We start from the raw sequence: 19,061 nt of genomic DNA, 5'->3' as shown, positions 1-19,061 counted from the left end.
TTTTGGTATTTTCACGCAAATTCTTCTGCTAATTGGGGTTTAGTCCAATTCTGTATCCTTCCCTTCAAGGCTCAGGGGTCCACAATTATCTTCTGTGTCTGTGTTCATTGGTTTCCCTTTTCTTTGTTGAAGAGGGTCTGTGCAATCCTTCTGCCTAGTCCGCCATCTTGCCAGAACTCCTGAAATTGCTAGCCATTCTGCAAAAGAAAGAGGATGTGGTCTTCTTCTATAAAGATTTATAGCCTTGGAAACCCTATGTGGCAGTTCTACTGTCCTACAGGTTCCCTATGAGTTGGAAATGACTCTATGGCAATAGGTTTGGAATCACAGATACATGTTTATGAAATGAAATCTAAGTAATGATTGTTCAGCTCCTCAATAACAATTTTTGTTACTGAACTAAATATAAATAATTCAATTATCTATGCAAATATGATAGGAACTCCGGTGGCACAGTGCCTAAGGCATTTGACTGCTACCCTGAAGGCTAGTGGTTCAAACCCACCAGCCACTCCTCCGAAGGAAAACTGGGCAATCTACTTCCACAGAGATATCGCTTCGGAAACCCAAAGAGGAGTCACTGTAAGTTGGAATCAACTCGACAGCAGTGAGTTTGGTTTTGGTTTACGCAAATATGAAAGAGCTCAAAAGATCAAGCATATGCTATTAAATGTTACTACAGGCAGTTCCCAGGTTACAAATGAGATCCGTTCCTAACTATGTCTGCAAGAATTTGTAGGTCAGTTGGAACAGATGCATATATATTTAGCCTCACTTTAGTATAGGAAAAAGGAGAGCTTCTGGCCCAGTGCCTAAAGCATTTGAATGCTAACCAGAAGGTTGGAGGTTCAAAACCACCAGTTGCTCCATGGAAGGAAAATGGAGCAATGTACTTCCCATAAAGATTTACCGCCTTGGAAACCCAATGGAAGTTGCTATGAGTTGGAATTGACTCAATGGCAGGACATTTGGTTTTTAACTTGGTTAGTGCAAGAAAAGGCTCAAAAAGTCTTTTCAATAATTTAAAAGCTGCACATGCTGCAAGTAAAGGTGATTATTATGAAGAACTTGCTGTGAGTAGGGTTGGTTTTATCATTTCAAAATGAGGGCAAATTTACATAACATTTAAACAGGGCTTCAAAACAGTGTTGCCCCACTCAAAGAAGGGGGTGCCCCATGTAAAGATGGCAAGCCAACTGCGCTATACTGAATGTGTGTGACTTTCCACCATCCTGCCAATAATCCAGTGTCAAGCTTCGGCTCCTGAAAGGCTCACTGTGCCTCTTCCAAGTCTCCCATTCCAGTGCTTTGACCCTAGAATTTTTCCTGTTCAGTTACCAGGATGAATCGCCCCAATTGTATAAGTTCAGATTTGTTCCTATTTTGCTTTGTGGAGCATGACAGAACCACTTCAAAGCCCTGCATGAAAGGGCAAGTAGGTGTTGTCCTTAACTTAGACATTCATAACCTGGGAACTTGCCTGTTAGAAACAGTCCCACTAGTTCCGAATGTATTGACCTGGAAAACAGTAAGAAGTTAACATTATTTTATTTGCTTAAATGCCTATTGGCATGTATCTCTGGCTTATCAATATCTCCTTGCCCAGATGACTGGCAGCAAATAGCTGGTTGGCATTTGCTAAGTGTAGTATAGGTAACTCTTCAATTTATATGACTTCTTTGTGAATTCTCAGTTGCTCAAATTGACCTTCAGTTGGAACATTTGCAGGTGACTTCAGTATAGAAAGCGCTTGTTAAATATTATTTGGAAGTGTTCTACCCATCATTGATTTTGAACTTTTCTGATATTAGATATCTGACATATCTGAAGGCAAATTAGAAAACTGACTTTTATAGACCATCAGAATAATTCCACCAGCAACATAAAAGGCAGAAATAACTCGAGTTGAAGCCTCTTAGAGAGTAAAATGTTTGCAGCATTTCTATTTCCTGGTTTGATGGAAAAAAAAAAAAATTAATAATAATGGGGACTCTGGCAATGTCACCACCATTTTAAAGCACAACATGGAAAAAAAGTCATGAGTCTCGATCTGTGAGGTCAAATGATGACCAATCTGCAGTTTTAATTTCTAAAAGAAAGAACATTTTGGACAATATTTCAAAAGTTTCTTAGGATGCAAAAGAAAAGTTTTAAAATGATAACCATGATCTAAGAAATATTTTTTTAAATCTCAACTTTTTGCAAATTTACCATCCTTAAGGATATTCATTAGGAGCTCTGGTAGTGTAGTACCTAAGGCACTTGACTGCTAACAGAAAGCTGGTGGTTCACTACTATCCAACTATTTTGCCCATTAATGATGTACACCTGGCAGTAATGAACAATGAGATACAAGCCAAGAGTAAGGTTTGTTGTGATGATTAAAGCTATGTGTTAACCTGGAAAAAAAAAGAAAGCTGGTGCTTCAGACCCACCAGCCACTTCTCAGAAGGAAGGTTGGGCAATCTACTTCTGTGGTGATACTGCTTCAGAAACCCAACGAGGGGTTGCTATGAGTCTCATATGACTCAACGGCACATAACAACAACAAGCATATTCATTAATAAGACTATAGATCATATCACAAGCAATCTTAAAATAAGCCAATTTCTTATTAATAGACGGATGGCCTACGAATGTCTACACAAACTAATGTGAAAATAATTAAAAGAAGACAATGTGCCATTTCACACCTTCTAAAAATATAATAGAAAGACTGGCTGCACCACATAGCAAATAGCCATGAGAACAGAAAAATAAGCTGATGATTGCTGAAGGAAAATTCTCACAACATCAAATTTCAAAACATGTATGACAATTAAATCTAAAGGGAAAATCCAAAATACTGTGTAAGTATTTAACACCGGCAAAATTTCTTCTAAAAATATTCAAAAACATCAATAGCAATGGTTAAAAAAAATTATTTTGCCATTTATAGATCAACCTACAATGACATCTAAAAGCTTTTGTCAACCTGGTCAGGTGTCCAGAGAGATGGCTAAGAAATATTCCAATTTCTTAAATGAACAGGTTTGAGTAATTTATGCCCCTACTTCTTTCCTCAGGTTGCTAAGAGCAATGTGGAAAAAATGGACTAGACTAGCCAAGGCTGAACATTATTCCAGCCTGCAAATCACATTCTCTTTAACCATCTTTATGTCCTATAAGTCTCTATCATAGTACCCTGTTTAATTTTCTTAATGGCCATTTTTTTTTAACTTATTCTCCCAAGGTTATTTCTACTCACTATAATGTAAGCTCTAGGCATCCTGTTCATCTTGTTCACCTCTGTAACTCCCAAGTCTGAGTCCCAAGTCCTAGAAGAATAGTAATGACTCAGTAAATATCTGTTGAATTAATAGATACTATCCAAAAATCTTTTGTTTTGTTGTTGTTATATGCCATAGGAGCTCTGGTAGCATAGTGGCTAAGGCACTTGACTGCTAACCAGAAGGCTGGCGGTTCAAACCCACCAGCCACTCCTCGGAAGGAAGGCTGGGCAATCCTACTTCCGTAGTGATACTGCCTCAGAAACCCAAGGAGGGGTCGCTATGAATCAGGGCTGACTCGATGGCATATAACAACAACAACAAATCCAAAAATCTAGGAGCTCGGTAGTGTAGTGCCTAAGGCACTTGACTGCTAACCAGAAGGCTAGCGGTTCAAACCCACCACCCACCCCTCGGAAGGAAGGTTGAGCAATCTACTCCTGTAGTGATACTGCCTTGGAAGCCCAAGGAGGGGTTGCTATGAGTCAGATCTGACTCGACAGCAGTGAGTGAGTTTTTGAGTATCCAAAAATCTATGAGAGTAAAATATAGGGGTTCAGTTCAGCCTGTGAATTCTGCCTTCTGGAAGAACACATATGAAGCTTAGCCTCCTGATATTGTCTTAGCTTTTAATTCTGATGCCAAAATTGTAACCACCGAATATACTATACTATACTGCTGTCAATACCAAATCCAAACCCACTATCATCTAGTTAATTCCGATTCTGGTGGTGTAGTGACTAAGACATTTGACTGCTAACCAGAGGCTAGTGGTTCAAACCCACTCCTCAAAAGGAAGACTGGGCAATCTACTTACATAGAGGTACCACCTTGGAAACCTGAAGAGAGGTCACTATGAGTCGAAATAAACTCTATGGCAATGAGTTTGGGTTTTTTTTTTTTTTTTTTTGGTAGTGAACCCTTTTGGGTTTTCGAGGCTACAAATCTTTACCAAAGTAGACTGCCTCCTTCTTTGGAGCAGCTGGTGGGTTTGATAGCTGACCTTCTGGTAAGCAACCAAATGCCTTACCCACTTCACCACTAGAGCTCCTACTACTGTCAATGGGATCTTTTAAAAGACAAATCTGAATACCTTAACTCCTCCAAGATTACATGATAGGGTTCATATGAATTCCCACCGAGGACCAGAAATTCTTTAATGATTTAATTCCTGCCTAATGGGCTGCTTGGGAGCTCTGGTGGCACAGTGCCTAAGGCATGTGACTGCTAACCAGAAAGTTGGTGGGTTCCTCGGAAGGAACACTGAGCAATCTACTTCTGTAGTGATACCACCTCAGAAACCCAAGGAGGCATCGTTATGAGTGGGACCCAACTTGACGGCGATGAGTTTGATTTGTTTTTTTTTGGTATCTCTGTAACTTTAGTCTACTGGACGTCACTCCACACAAGCATCCTATACACTTTACTGGACTCACAGTTCTTTGATTATGGTATGGTGTTTCAAACTTAAGTCTTTGCCCATGCCTTTCTGTCTGCCAATCCCTAACCCTCAAACCAAACAACCGATGAACTCCAACTCAAAATGAGATCATTCCAGATTTTTGCCAGATTCTATAAGAGAAAGAAATAAAAGAGTGTGAGAAATGTGGAGGGTATCACTAGTTAAATTAGAGTAACAATGTGACAGCTAATAGCCATATTGTAAAACAAGCTGGAAAGATGAAGAGGAATCACAGTGGAGAGAATAAGCAGGGAAAATAAGCAAAAACTAAGGGCAAGAAATTTATCCAAGAAGTTGCTCTAAATAGATAAAGATCAAAAGGGAGGTACTATAAGCTACCTGAGAAATGGGAAGAACAGGTATGTAGATTGGAATTCCAGTGTCCCCTCCACTGGAAATAGTAAAATATTTTAATTACCAGTTTTATTACAGCATCTACCTTGATTGTGTTTACAACTCAAGACAGCAAGGAATGCTTATGGGTGTTTCAAAATAATTCACAATTCCAATGATGTGAAATCATGAATGAAGACTATTTTATGAAGAGAACTGATTTATATTTATCAGCTACATGGCAGCAGAATGAAGAACTTTTTGGTGGCATTAATTTTGGCTCACTAAAGGAAATAATGTAAGTTATAAATGTTAACCTTCTTCATAGTGATTTACAAGCATGAATGCGTTAGAATACATAAATATCACTTAGAAAAGTATATGGCACACAGTAAGCATCAGTTTAAGTGTTTGTGTCATTATTAACATTCATGTTGTTAAAGTTCCAGATTTCAGAAGCACAGCAAACTCAAATGACACATACATGTGATCAAGCCAATTCTAGCATTAAATTATCAGAGAAGCAAGAACAGACATGCTAATATATTGGGAGGAGGGAGTACATTGGCAAATTTTAGTAACATTTAAATTACCAGGATTGAACACTTATTTATACAATTTTTCCTACAGGTTTTTAAGACTAAATACAGGAAACAGATAAGCATTCAAGTATGTGTTGGATGAATAACTGAATATATTATTATATCTGCACTATTAAATTTTCATATATCTATCCTACTTTCAAAAATGTGTGATGCACTAGCATTGATATTTATATTGTTTTTAACAAAATTTTATGCAAATTGTTAGATTTCAATTTCAAATGCCAAATATAGGTAAAATTATATGATACTAAATATAAAGTTGTGAATAATAGTATCAAATTAGAGAGTATTAAATCAAACAAAAGACACTACTGAAAGGTCTTTTGTATGAGAAATATTATAATTCTAATAAGTAGTACTTTTCTATGATCCAAAATCTACTTCCTCTATTTCCAAAAAAAAGTTTTTTTAAAACAAAAGTATCAATTTCTAACATGAAATTCAGATCTCAAGCTGACTTCAAGATAAAATAAAAATTAAGTTATTAACATACACAGCAATATATTTGAATACACAAGATATAATCCTGATTATAATATCACTTTAAATATATATTCTTTTGTGCTCTGCAAAGCATTTAAAAATGCTGTAAGAATACAGATAAAAATCAAGTTACAAAGATTATAAGGAAATAATTAATGGTTCTACTGAACACTAGTGAGCATACCAAGAAATTACAGTTGAGGACATAAAGCTGTGTGTGTGTATGTGTGTGTGTCTTCTCCCAATCACTTTAGATTTGTTTTCTATCATAAAATTTCTCCTTCATCTTAGTCTAAGAGAAAAGTTTATTTTGTTCCCTTATTTAAGCCAATCTCCATTTTAAATGGATATTTCTGTATAAAAGATTGTAAATCAGACTAAATATTCTTACTTACTCTCTTTTTCAACAAAGAAAAGATGAGCAAGACACACAGAGCGAGTCATTACAGCATGATTACCATTATCAAAATGCCACTCAGAGTTTTCTGTGACCTCACAGGAGAAGAAAAATCTACACTATTCCTTTTATTTATACAGCTAGCCGGAGATACCGAATAATAAATTATTAAGTTCACAGCTATCACTGAATACAAAGAGTATATTTAGTTGTACCTAAGGAGCTTTGGTAGCATAGTGGCTAAAAGCACTTGACTGCTAACCAGAAGGCTGGCGGTTCAAACCCACCAGCCACTCCTCGGAAGGAAGGTTGGGCAATCCTACTTCCGTAGTGATACTGCCTCGGAAACCCAAGGAGGGGTCGCTATGAGTCGGGGCCGACTCAACGGCACACAACAACAACAATGCGATTTAGATTATTCATTAACGTTCACTTTTTTTTAGGTATTTAAACTTAATAAACATGCATAAATAAAAAGTCAGTTGAATCAGATGTATTTTCTCTGGCAAAATAACTGCCACCACCACCACCACCACTACCACTACCGCTTCTGCACTTGTTCTCATGCCAACCATACCAAAAAAACAGAGGTAATTTACTCTCAATTTCACAACTAAAACTTTTAAACAAAGCCCTATAACACTTACGTACAATTCTTTTTGTAAATACTTACATTGGGTTTTAGATGCTGCATTTTAAGCTCAGATATTGATTTCCTGATCTTTCATCAGACTGTTGGCGTAGTGCCTAAGGCATCTGACTGCTACCAGAAGGTTGATGGTTCAAACCTACCAGCCGCTCTGTGGAAGTAAGACTGGGCTATCTACTTCCGTAAAGATTTACCACCTCAGAAACCCAAAGGGGGTTGCTATGAGTCAGAATTGACTCAATGGCAGTGAGTTTGGTTTTATACCACTTGAATGCTAAATTTCAGTATATGTAATCCCTATTTAAAAACTGTCAGATAAAAATAAAGATAAAAATTTCTCATCTCACCTAAAGACAACAGTAACTAGGATGCTTCGGTAGTTAGGGTAGTACAGTGTCTTGACTGACTGGAATGCTATGCTTTAAATAGGGTTACTCAGTAATACTGTATCCCAAACTAATGATTCTGCTGTACTATACATATAAATTCTGGTAAAATTTCTGGGATCTGACTCAAATGCTTACTGATCCCAGGATATCCTTTGGAAGTTAATCCTTTGGAGGTAACTCCTTGCTATATACCATTACAGTATCATTTATTACTTCCCTAAAAGTGGAAAATATGAGAGGCTGGTTAGCTGGTTCCAAATAAAAACGTCTTTAGCTCTGAAGGACAGTAATAGTAATTCCTCTCAACATTTAATACACAGGACTCTGCGTTCACATCCCACATACAGGGACAAAATTATTTTTAAACATCAAATCAGTATGGACCAAAACCTCCTCAACAGTATGGATTCTTCTCCAAATGGATACTGTAAAGATTAGAGAAAGGAGTACAGGGAAGAGGTAGTTAGAGCACGTTTTCTTTCAGTCTTCAAATAAGTTGGAATATTTAGTACAGTGGTTGTCTTGTCAATCTAAAATTAATTTAAAACTATTATTCACAGATCATATTTAAAAATGGACGAATCAAATATAAATGAATTATAAAAGAAACATAAATAGTTACGATACAAAGATACTTTAAATATCAAATATAAAGACAAGTTACACATAACAAAAGAATAGCTTAAAGTTTAAAATTCTGGATATAAATGTTCTCTAAAGCCCAAGGTACTATATATCTAACAATAATAGTAACTACCATTTAACATGTACTATGTGTCAGAGACAGTACTAGACCCATTACGTCCACATAATCTCATTTAATCCTGACAACACTTCTGCAACAATAAGTGAAAATAAGAACCAGTATGTGGAATCACAAAGGTCTGACTTCAAAATCTGTGTGTTTTTCTACAATACCATGCTACCTCTCTAGAGAGTTAAGAAATCGAATTGAAAAATTTTCCCCAAAGTTTTTACATTAATGTTTCAGTAAAAGATTCTCCAAAATGTCCTGGAAAGATACTACCTGATTATATTTGCTCAGTCATCACTCACCTGCTTAAGAAAATAAACACTTTGTTACCATTCTGTTTAATGGGTTGCAGCTACACGTGGTTTCCCTTGGCTCAGAAAATCAATCTCTCTTAAAAGCACTCCAGCTTTCCAGTAGAACGTCTACGGTAAGTAAATTCTATTTTTTACTACCAGATGTTACAGGTGTTGTTTAAAGATGATTGCTTGGTGATAGTATAAATTTTAAAACTAGATTTTTATCTATAAAATGGACAGTAGGAGCAACAATGACAAAAACCTTAGCGTAATAAGTCAGAAAAATACCAGCACAAGTTTGAACTCTTACCTTTCTTGCCCAAGTCAGATATTTTATTGAAAAGAAAATTACAGTACTTAAAAATCCAAAGAAGGACAATTCAGGGTTGAAAAAAAGAAAAACTGAGAAAGCCCACTGTCTTCAGTAAAATTTTGAATACAACAAACAAAGACCAGGAAAACAGTTTACGGCCTAATGCATGAGTTCCATGATAAACACACATATATAGTATATCTCCATCAAGTGAAACTTAATCATTTTTTTACAATTTAGAGAGGGAAAGCAGCTTTTAGTATGGTTAAGCCATGTATCATCAGTACCATGAAGCTAACCTATCAGTTGTAATAGCTTCTATAAAATACCACAGTGAGATTGCAATAAGCCTAGAAAATGGGCTACAAATCCCAGCTATGCTCAAGCAAGCAGTGAACCAAAAATAAAAATAGGTAAAACTGAACCAAGAACTAGATAGCATTCATCTAGATTCATGATTAGTAAGGCAAAGTTCATAGGCCAAGGTTTTAAAGTGACTTATTCATATCTAAAAGACAGTCATTATACAAAATAAAATAAAAGCATTTATGTAATTCAGAAAAGGAAAAAAATAATGAATTTCCACTCCAAAGAACATAGCACACAAAAACTTACTTACAATTACCAAACACCACATTACTATACCTTTAAAATATCAATTTAAATATGCAGTGGTAAAAAGGCTCAAAGTTATCATTTTTAATCTCTTCAGTCTAGGAAAGCAATCTAAAAGGAGATCTGTCATACATTTCAACTCAATACATTTTTTGAAATCTTTCAAATTGCAGTAACTTTAGGTAAAGGCAGTATCAATTTTACGTTTCTTTTCCAAAGATCATATTTAAGTTGACCATTAAATGCTGAATTAACATTCTATATAATAATATAAAAATACACATATTAAATCACACTGTTTTGATCAATTTTTGGAACTTAATAAAAATGTTAATCATCCTAACACAAGCATTTGGAAGAACTCAGATGGCCTGAAGGTAGTATCAACTATATCATCAATAAAAATGTTACATTTTTCTATCTGCTTGCTGATATGAGCTCATGCAAATATCTCAGATACTTACAGTGACACACATGGTTTGCCATTCTAAGGATATGCAAGCAGCGCTTATTTTTAAATCCAGTAACATGATTCAAAGTCATACAATATTTGTTAAAATACTAGCTTTCACATGATTTTATTAAGCTATAAGCCAAAATCTTAATTTTGATTGGGTTCAGGCAGCAGAAAAAGCAGATAATTTAAAAAGTGAAAGTAAACGATTCTGCTAATGTAAACTAGTTATTACTGTGGGTCGTGCAGAATTAAGATCATTTTCATTACTACAATGAAAACTATACCAGAAAGTACAATGAGTTTGCAATACAGAGCAGATTATCCAAGTAGAAAGCAAACGGAATTAAATACAAACTCCAGCAAAGACTGTCAACCTTACCTACTACTACTCATCTTAGCCCTTGTTAAAACACCTGAGTAAAATGCAAATATTTTAAATAATGCTGGTTTTATAAAATTCCTCTAAAAATGAACCATCAATGTCAATGCATCACATTTTTTTATTTACAACAAGATATGTAAAAATTAATTCTTAACCAGTCACAATATAAACATTAAGGAATGCTTAGGTTAGATCTGAATGTTTTTAACTTTCTAACTATTGGCAGCATTTTGGCAAAACAAGTAATACATAAATGGATTCAGTGTGAAAGAAAAACCATAAAAGAGAAAAATATATAAAATTTACAGTTATTTCTACCATCCCTGGGCCAACCTAGATGCCTAGAAAGCCTCCCCAGTCAGGTTCACTTCTGACTAAAAGGAAAAATACCAGTCCTCCAGCAAAAACAGCCCCATCTTTTCATCAAAGAGGCTCTCACTTCAATGATATTCCTCCAGGGAAGAGGACAGGAGCCAGGTTCCCTCGAATGTCATTCCCCAGATGTTCAAAACGTAACTAATTTATTAGCATTAGAAGATTTGGTTTATAGGGGAATCTCACTGGTCCAGTTTGTAGCCTACAAAAAAATGGATTATTTTTAAATATAACATTAGAATATGAAAAAAGGATGAGGATGTGGCTTTTTATTCCATAGAAATGGAAACATTTCCAAACAAAACAATTAAATAAAAAAGCATGCCTACCATTGAAGTTGGGGTCCCTCCAGATTTTTTAATATTCTTTGAAGGCATTCCATGAAGGCGACTGAGTCTAGCTTGGAAACCTGAAAAATCAAAGTACTCAGTTTAGGAGATCCTATGATCAATGAAGCATATAAGAAGACCCTATCAATACAGAATTATTTATAAATAAGTATTGGGGGGATGGAAGCACATCATGAATATTAGTAGGGACAATGCAAAATTCACACTTACAAGATCTGAAGCAATGCCTAGCTGGGTTCTAAAGCAGTCAGCTCACAACCATCCACTGTTCAAGTTCTAAGGTATTATCTAGGACCTTTCATTTCTCCTAATTCACCTTCCAACTATTTCAACATTTTTTTCAACAGGCTTAGCAAGGAAGTAAGTCAATTTTGCTAATAATTCGAAAGCATGATAAATATTGTGGCTGATTTAGTGGCTGACGTGTTGGTAATTAGCATCTTGTATTTAGATTCCTCAGTTTTCATTTTAGCCTCTCCTCTTTCAAGGGATACTCCACTGTATCCACCAGTCAGGCACTGCTACTGACCTCTTCTGCCCGGATGCGATATAAGGGGGAAAGAACCAGTTAAGAAACTCTCAAAGACAGGATCTGGTACATTTTTGTCAAGCTCGGTAGGATCTTCCTTTTCCCACCAGGGCACGATTCCAGTAATACCACAGGCTCCACCTGATTCCTTTTCGTAGAACCAGTCACTCTGCTCATCATCACCTGTACAAATACAATAAAACCCCAAAGATTAGAGTTGTCAGACTTAGCAAATAATAATACAGGATAGCAGTTAAATTTGAATTTCAGATATACCATAAGTATTTTTAACATGTCCCAAATACTGGTATTATGTTTTTACTCTAAGTATTTCCAAATATTGAACGTAACATATTTACTTACAAATCATGCTATTTATCTGAAATTACAATTTAACTGGGCATCCTGCATTTTATCTAAAAACCCTATATATGACCTATGAAGAAAACTTTTTTATTCTACATCACAGCTTCACTTCAGAAACACCTTTAAATAATATGACAAGCACTGCCATCAACACATAAAATGCAAAGTTTTAGAACTAACTTTAAAATGTGAAAAACAGTAACAACTCTAGAGAAGTCCATTTAAGTGACTATTCTTTCCACATTGAGAAAAAACAAGCTTAATCTCCTACTGGGAATTAAAAGGTATTTAACTGTGGAACCCATTCTCTACAGCTGATAATGGTATACAATTAGCTTAATTTCATGATTTGTATGGAATGTAAAAGGAGAAACAATCATGAACAGATGTGACTAAATGAAATTAATCTGATTAAGTTCATTAAGAAATAGTTTTGAAAAAGTTGACTTCAAATAAAAAGGGACAGTACAACAGTGTTTATGAAGAAACTATGTTGGACAATGACAGGCCAGTGATTTTGAAAACGCCACACTCTCCAGTAAGTCTGACTTTTGGGAACATTGAGGAGTGTCACCAGAGTAACAATCGATTTAAAATCGAGTCTGAGATATGTCCATAGGGTGAATTAACAATGCTTTGTTTTTGTTTTTTTCAAAGGAATATTAAAGAGATGTGTTACGAGACAAAAATACAGAAGAAGGCAGATGAGTTTTAAGAGTAAGAGACAGATAGCATTCTCACACAATGGTCTGAGACACATTAAGTCGTCTCTGTGACTCTTAAAATTCACTACAAATTCTAGCTCCTAAGTGGGTTGTCACAGCTGCCATAAACTTTTTCAATTTTGAGAGAGTTTTGATTCCAAAATCTCTCACTGTAAATATTTTAAAAGACAAATCAAAACAAAAACTTTAAACATTGATTAAAAATGACTTTATGTGAAAAAGCAATATTTCAAATTAAAAGGAAGTGAAAAACCAAAAATTCTTAAAGCATGTGGAAAACCAAAGTCATCAGCTTGTTTCAAGTGAGGACTGATAACAATGAATTACTGCAAAACAAAAAGCAGTAACAAAAAAAAAAAAAAAAAATCAAGAACAATCTCCCAGAACTCAAATATTAATACTTTTACTGAGAGTCATATGAAAATTCAAAAATCAAGTTTAAGCACAAGGAAACAGAAGTTGTCACTTGAAACTGACTATGCTAGATCATAATTCCCTTTGAGACAATGCTGTTACTGTACCAAAAGGTTCTTTTATTTTACTCTGAGTTGCAAGATCAAAGAGCAAATGATTAAGAACCTGGACTCAGACACAGGCCAATTAGTATCCTAGTGTTCTGTAACACTAGAGAAAGTTACTTTAACTCTATAACCCTTGGTTTCCTCATTAATAAAACAAAGGAATCTCATAGGCTTGTTTCAACAAAGCTTGTTTCATTAAAGTAAATTAAATGCCAGAAGAGCATGTAGCAATATGAAATACAGTAAACTCATAATAAAAGCTAACCTATTATTCTAAGCCACTCAATGTTTTTCAAAGGCTTGTCAAGTGATTCTTTAACAAAATGTTTTCAAGTTTATTCATGAACAAATTCAACATGCCATCAAGTAAGTTCTGACTCATAGTGACCGCACAGGACAGAGTAAAATTGCCCCACAGGGTTTCCAAGGCCATAAATCTTTACAGAAGCAGACTGCCTTATCTTGCTAGCACAGAGGAGCTAGGGAGTTTGAAAAGATTTTTTTTGTTTGTTTGTTAATGCAGCTGAATGCTTTAACCACTGTGCCACCAGAGTCTCAATATAGACATCTATATTTAAAGAATCATTTTAGGTATACAGTACTATCAAGGTAGTCAAATTCACTCTCAGCACTGAGGTTCTAACATATTTTGGTAAAATTTACTTAACTTTAAAATGTCTATAACTTTTAAAACAGTTAATGTACCTATTTACATGGGTCAAATAGCTTATAAGCAAACAAAAATGAATGCCATTTATTTATTTTACTTGTACTGCCAAGGGGATAAAGAGAGTAAGAAAAAGTATGAGCCAACTATACTTGTACTTTTTTTTCATACCAATAAACTGTTTACTCATAATTTAAATGGTATTTTGTTTTTTCTCTTAGAAATTACTGCCTTCCTCTAGTGTATGCTCAAGAAAGGAAGATGACATTTGTTGTATTTATATGTATATCTCCTTAAGGTTTTCATATTTTCTTCCAGAATAGGTAGCTTCAAAATATTGCCATGTCAGTGTGAAAAGCTTCAGGAAATTTCAGAGACTGAAATGATCTAAGTTGTAAGACATTTCTCTTTAACAGAGTATAATACTGAACTCATGAAAATTATCTAATTACTTGAAAACTGGAAAGAATGAGTAAATGTCACAGCTGAATAAAAATGACAAACGACTTGCAAATCAACCCTTATTAATGCTTTAACAGTTTTAAATACATTTGGAGCTAGGTAGAGAATGATAACCTGTGTCTTTCGAATTTGCTAAAAGGGACCAAATTGAAAAGACTGAAGGATGTAAAGCTTTCCCAAGGAAGATAATCCTTCCTTAAAACTATTAGTTCCACATACTAGCTCTTGGAGACAATCAAAAGGTTTAATTACTTTAGGTCATGAAGACAGGACACCTTTCATAGCATGTCAAAGACCAGTTACAATACCAAAACCCCAGTCCATTAAGCAGTGTGTGCAGTCATCAACTTAGAAAATAACTAGTGATAAACAGAACTTAAAAATGAAGATGCTTTTCCAAAGAAAGAACTCGTAACATTTCAGTACCTTGTCTTCCCTCATCATTGGTAAACAAACCAGCATCAGTGCTGCTGAGACTGCTGGAATCACTGTAATAAGGAAAAAGAAAGAAACAGATCAAAAGAAAAATTGATCTTTCAGTTGTAAAATTTTAAAGAGAAATGGCAGCTCAGAGATGGAATTTAAGCCTGACAAAGATCTGAAAGAAAATAAGACAATTTTTTTTAATCAAACTGCAAATATCCTGGTTCCATTAACTACAGAGCATATTATTTTTGGCACATAAAACCCCAGGAATCTAATGGGACCCTAACAGTAAGCCAGATGCGACTGCAACGAGGTGCTGACACAATTGATGCATTTTATTATCTGCTTTCATCAAATGTTCACTGCTCCTTTCTTATGCCACACAATTCAGCTTTAACTCAGAACACCACTGCTCAACAAAATGGAAAAAGTCTCAATCAAAAGCAGGCTAAACCTTTCTTCAGCACATGAAATCCAAGGGCCTGGGGATGAAATTATTTTTCATAACCACATTTGCAAATATTCTGGAAAAGACATTACTTAAGTCACAACTCTATTGCTTGGCAAGGTAAAAAAAAAAAAAAAGTGCACAATGATGGCAATCTATTAAATCAAAGTTATGGTTACTCTGAGTAAAAAAGAATACTTCCACAGAAGTTCTACAGTATGATAGTCAAATATTACATACAAAGTAAAACAAACAGTAATTATTTGACTTGTAATATGAACAAACTGTCAAGTTTCAAGAAACATTCATTATATGATAATCTAGTTGTTTAAAAATACCATGACAAGTGATGAACTGAGAGGTTTGATCTCTAAAGAAAAGTGAGTGATGTTCTTTAAAAATTCTCATGTACTTTCTGCTTACTGTAATTTTTAATTTCAATCAGGAAAGTGCCCCATGTTATTCCACTTAATTAAAATACCTTTCCTATTAACATGCAGAATTCTGTAAACTGACTTACTTAAAAACAAAGTAAGGACAATAAAGAAAAACTAAGGAAATTCAAATAAAGTATGAACTTCACTTAATAATAATTATCAGTATTGGCTTATTACCATGACTCTAATATAAGAAATTAACAAGTGAGTGTATGGTATATGGGAACAAGGCATACAATAACTATCTCTGCAACTTTTCTGTAAATCTAAAATTAATTACACTGAAAGAAAAAGGTTATTTAAAAAGCATACATATACCTTTGTGTGTATACACACAGAAATACACACATACACACACAACTTGTAAGAAAAGAGTCTTCAATTTAAAGTTTCAAAATTTCTTCCTCACACTTGAGTTAAATTGGATTTCCAAGTCATCTATGGGTAATCCTCCACCTAAATTCTTCCCATTCCATCTGTGGTCCCTTTGTTTATGTTTCTTCTCCAAGTGGCATCCCTGTCTCTTCTCTCCTCACTCACCACCAGCTCATGCTTCTAAAGATTTAAGGAAATCATGATTCTCCTTCTGAGAAAAGCTCTCATATCGCTAAAAGATTCTCGTCTTACTTTGAGATCCTTTTACATGTATGTATACAATAGGTTTCCTTATTGACACTTTGTCTCATTGAATTTAACTAGTTGTTCCATGTACAACATGTACTTGTTACTGTGTTCAATACATCAGAATAAGAACTTAAATACAGTACAAACATGGGAGCAGGATACAAACCCAGAAAATAACCCTGAGGAAGAAACAGCATTGGAACTCCCTGATAAGAAATTCAAAAGAATTATATTTGAGCATTTTCAATGGATTGAGAAACAGATCAAGGAAAACACAAGATCAAAGAAAACACTGACAAAATTAAGGGGAACACAGACAAAACTCTAGAACAATTTAGGAAAACAATACAAAAACTAATTGACAAAATAAACATGAAATTAGAAATGATACAAAAACAACAAATAGAAATCCAGAAGATTAATACTAAGATTTCAGAAATAGATAACACATTGAGGGGGCCAAGGAACAAAACCAAATCAGTGGAAGATAGAATTAATGAAATTGAAGACAAACACTTCTACTTTGGTAAGGATCAATCAGAAAAAAAGATCAAAAAAAAAAAAAAAATGTAGCAAGCCTAACACTCATGTGGGATTCCATCAAGGGGAATAACCTATATGTAATCAGAATTCAAGAACAAGAAGAGACAGATAAAATCACAGAGAAAAATGTCAAAGATTTGTTGGAAGAGAATTTCCTTAATATGATGAAAGATGAGAATATATTCATTCAATTATTTCAGTGAACCCCAAAGAGGATAGACCCCAACACAAAATTACCAAGACATATCATAATCAAGCACACCAAAACCAAAGACAAAGTATCCTGAAAGCAGCATGGGAAAAACAAAAAGTTACCATAAAGGGCAACCAATAAGACTAAGCTTTGATTTCTCAGCAGGAACCATGCAGGCGAGAAGGCAATGGGATGATATATATAAAAGCACTGATAGAAAAAAAATCTCTAACCAAAAATTATATACCAGCAAAACTGTTCCTCAAATATAAGAGTAAAGTTAGGAGATTTCGCAGATAAGTAGAATTTTTTTTTTACCAGAATTTGTTAAAAGCAGACCAACTATACAAAAGACCTTTCAGGGAGTCTTTCTGATAGAAAACCAATAACAGTAAGTGACAATCAATGATTAACACAGATGATGACATAATCCAGAAAACAACCTAGTTACAACAGTATCCAATGTAAAATAAGCTTACAAGATTGTAAAAAGGGAACCAGAAACATCAATTGGTAAATGAGGGCAACTACAAACCAAACAGAGGCAATAAATAGTATAGTTACAGAACTTCTAAATGGTGAGGAAGTCAAGAGAATTGCAAGATAGAATGGACTGTTCTAAACTCAGGAAGAAAGTTATAAACCATAGGGTAACCTCAAAGACAAACGATAAACCTTCACATCACAATAAAAAGAGGACAAGCATAAATATTTAACAAATACTAGAACAACAGCAATGAAGGAGATAATATGATTGATAAACAAAATGAGCACAGCACAGAAACTTATATAGAATAAAGAAATCAGCAACACCATGAAAAAACACATAACAAAATCACACAAACAAATTCATACTTGTCAATAATTATACTGAATGTTGATGGATTAAATGCACCACTCAAGAGATGGAAAGCTGCAGACTGCGTTAGAAAACATGGCCCACGAATATGCTGTATACAGGAGACTCACCTTAGACACAAAGACAAAAACAGACTAAAAATTAAAGGTTGAAAAAAAAAAATATGGCAACCATTTGGCGAGAGGGGTAATATTAATATTTGATGATTAGACTTTGTGACAAAAACCACCAAAAGAGACAAGGAAGGATATTATGTAATAATTAAAGGATCAACTGAACAAGGGGACATAAACATAATAAATATCTATGGACCCAGTGATAAAGCCCTGAAATACATAAAGCAGACTTTAACAGAAATGAAAAGACATATAGATGACTCCACATACTAAAACTAAAATACCAAACTCACTGCCATCAAGTCGATTTGACTCAGAGACCTCTCCTTGGGTTTCCGAGGCAGTTATCTTCATAGTAGGAGACTACTGTCTTTCAATCAAAGATAGAACAACTGGAAAGAAACTCAACAAAAATGCGGAAGAATTAAACAATACAATCAATTAACTTGACCTCACAGACATCTACAGAGCACTCCACCCAACAACAGCAAAATATACATTCTTTTCCAGCATACATGGAACACTGTCCAGGACAGACCATATGTTAGGCCACAAAGCAAGGCTCGATAAATCTAAAAACATTGAAATAATGTAAAACATCTTCTCAGATCACCATGCTATAAACTTTTGACATCAACACTAGGAAGACCAATGGAAAAAGAGCAAATGCATGGAAAAGAGTAAAACCCTCCTTAAAAACAACTAGGTAACAGAAGAAATAAAAAATGAAATTAAAAAATTCCTTAAATCAAACAAGAATAAAACCACAACATAACAGAATCTCTGGGACACAGCAAAAGCAGTGATCAAAGGGCAATTTATAGCAATACAAGCACACATAAAAAAGAAGAAGCAAAAGCCAAAATCAACACCTTAATCAAACATCTGCACCAATTAGAAAAAGAACAGCAAAAAAACGTTAAAGACAGCAGAAAAAAAGAAATAATAATGATCTGAGCAAAAATAAATGAAATGGAAAACAGAAAGAAAACAGAAAAAAATCAACAAGAATAGAG

At 34.6% G+C, this 19,061-nt stretch overlaps 1 protein-coding gene across 1 annotated transcript in view; it reads right to left on the bottom strand.

Moving 5' to 3' along the window:
- GPATCH2 (G-patch domain containing 2) overlaps positions 1-19,061 on the bottom strand; it is a 283,303-nt gene that overhangs the window by 230,017 nt on the left and 34,225 nt on the right. The window contains exons 3-5 of the mRNA XM_007952496.2: positions 14,826-14,887; positions 11,659-11,841; positions 11,109-11,188 (exon numbers count right to left, since the gene is read on the bottom strand). Coding sequence (XP_007950687.1) covers positions 11,109-11,188; positions 11,659-11,841; positions 14,826-14,887 — 325 coding nt within the window. The remainder of the gene's footprint in view (positions 1-11,108; positions 11,189-11,658; positions 11,842-14,825; positions 14,888-19,061) is intronic.

This window comes from Orycteropus afer, unplaced genomic scaffold, assembly GCF_000298275.1.
Source record: "Orycteropus afer afer isolate SDZICR_OR568_19922 unplaced genomic scaffold, OryAfe1.0 scaffold00013, whole genome shotgun sequence".
NCBI classification, from domain to species: Eukaryota; Metazoa; Chordata; class Mammalia; order Tubulidentata; family Orycteropodidae; genus Orycteropus; species Orycteropus afer.
Note: the sequence above shows the minus strand (reverse complement) of the source record. Positions and strands in the feature narration are given on the sequence as shown.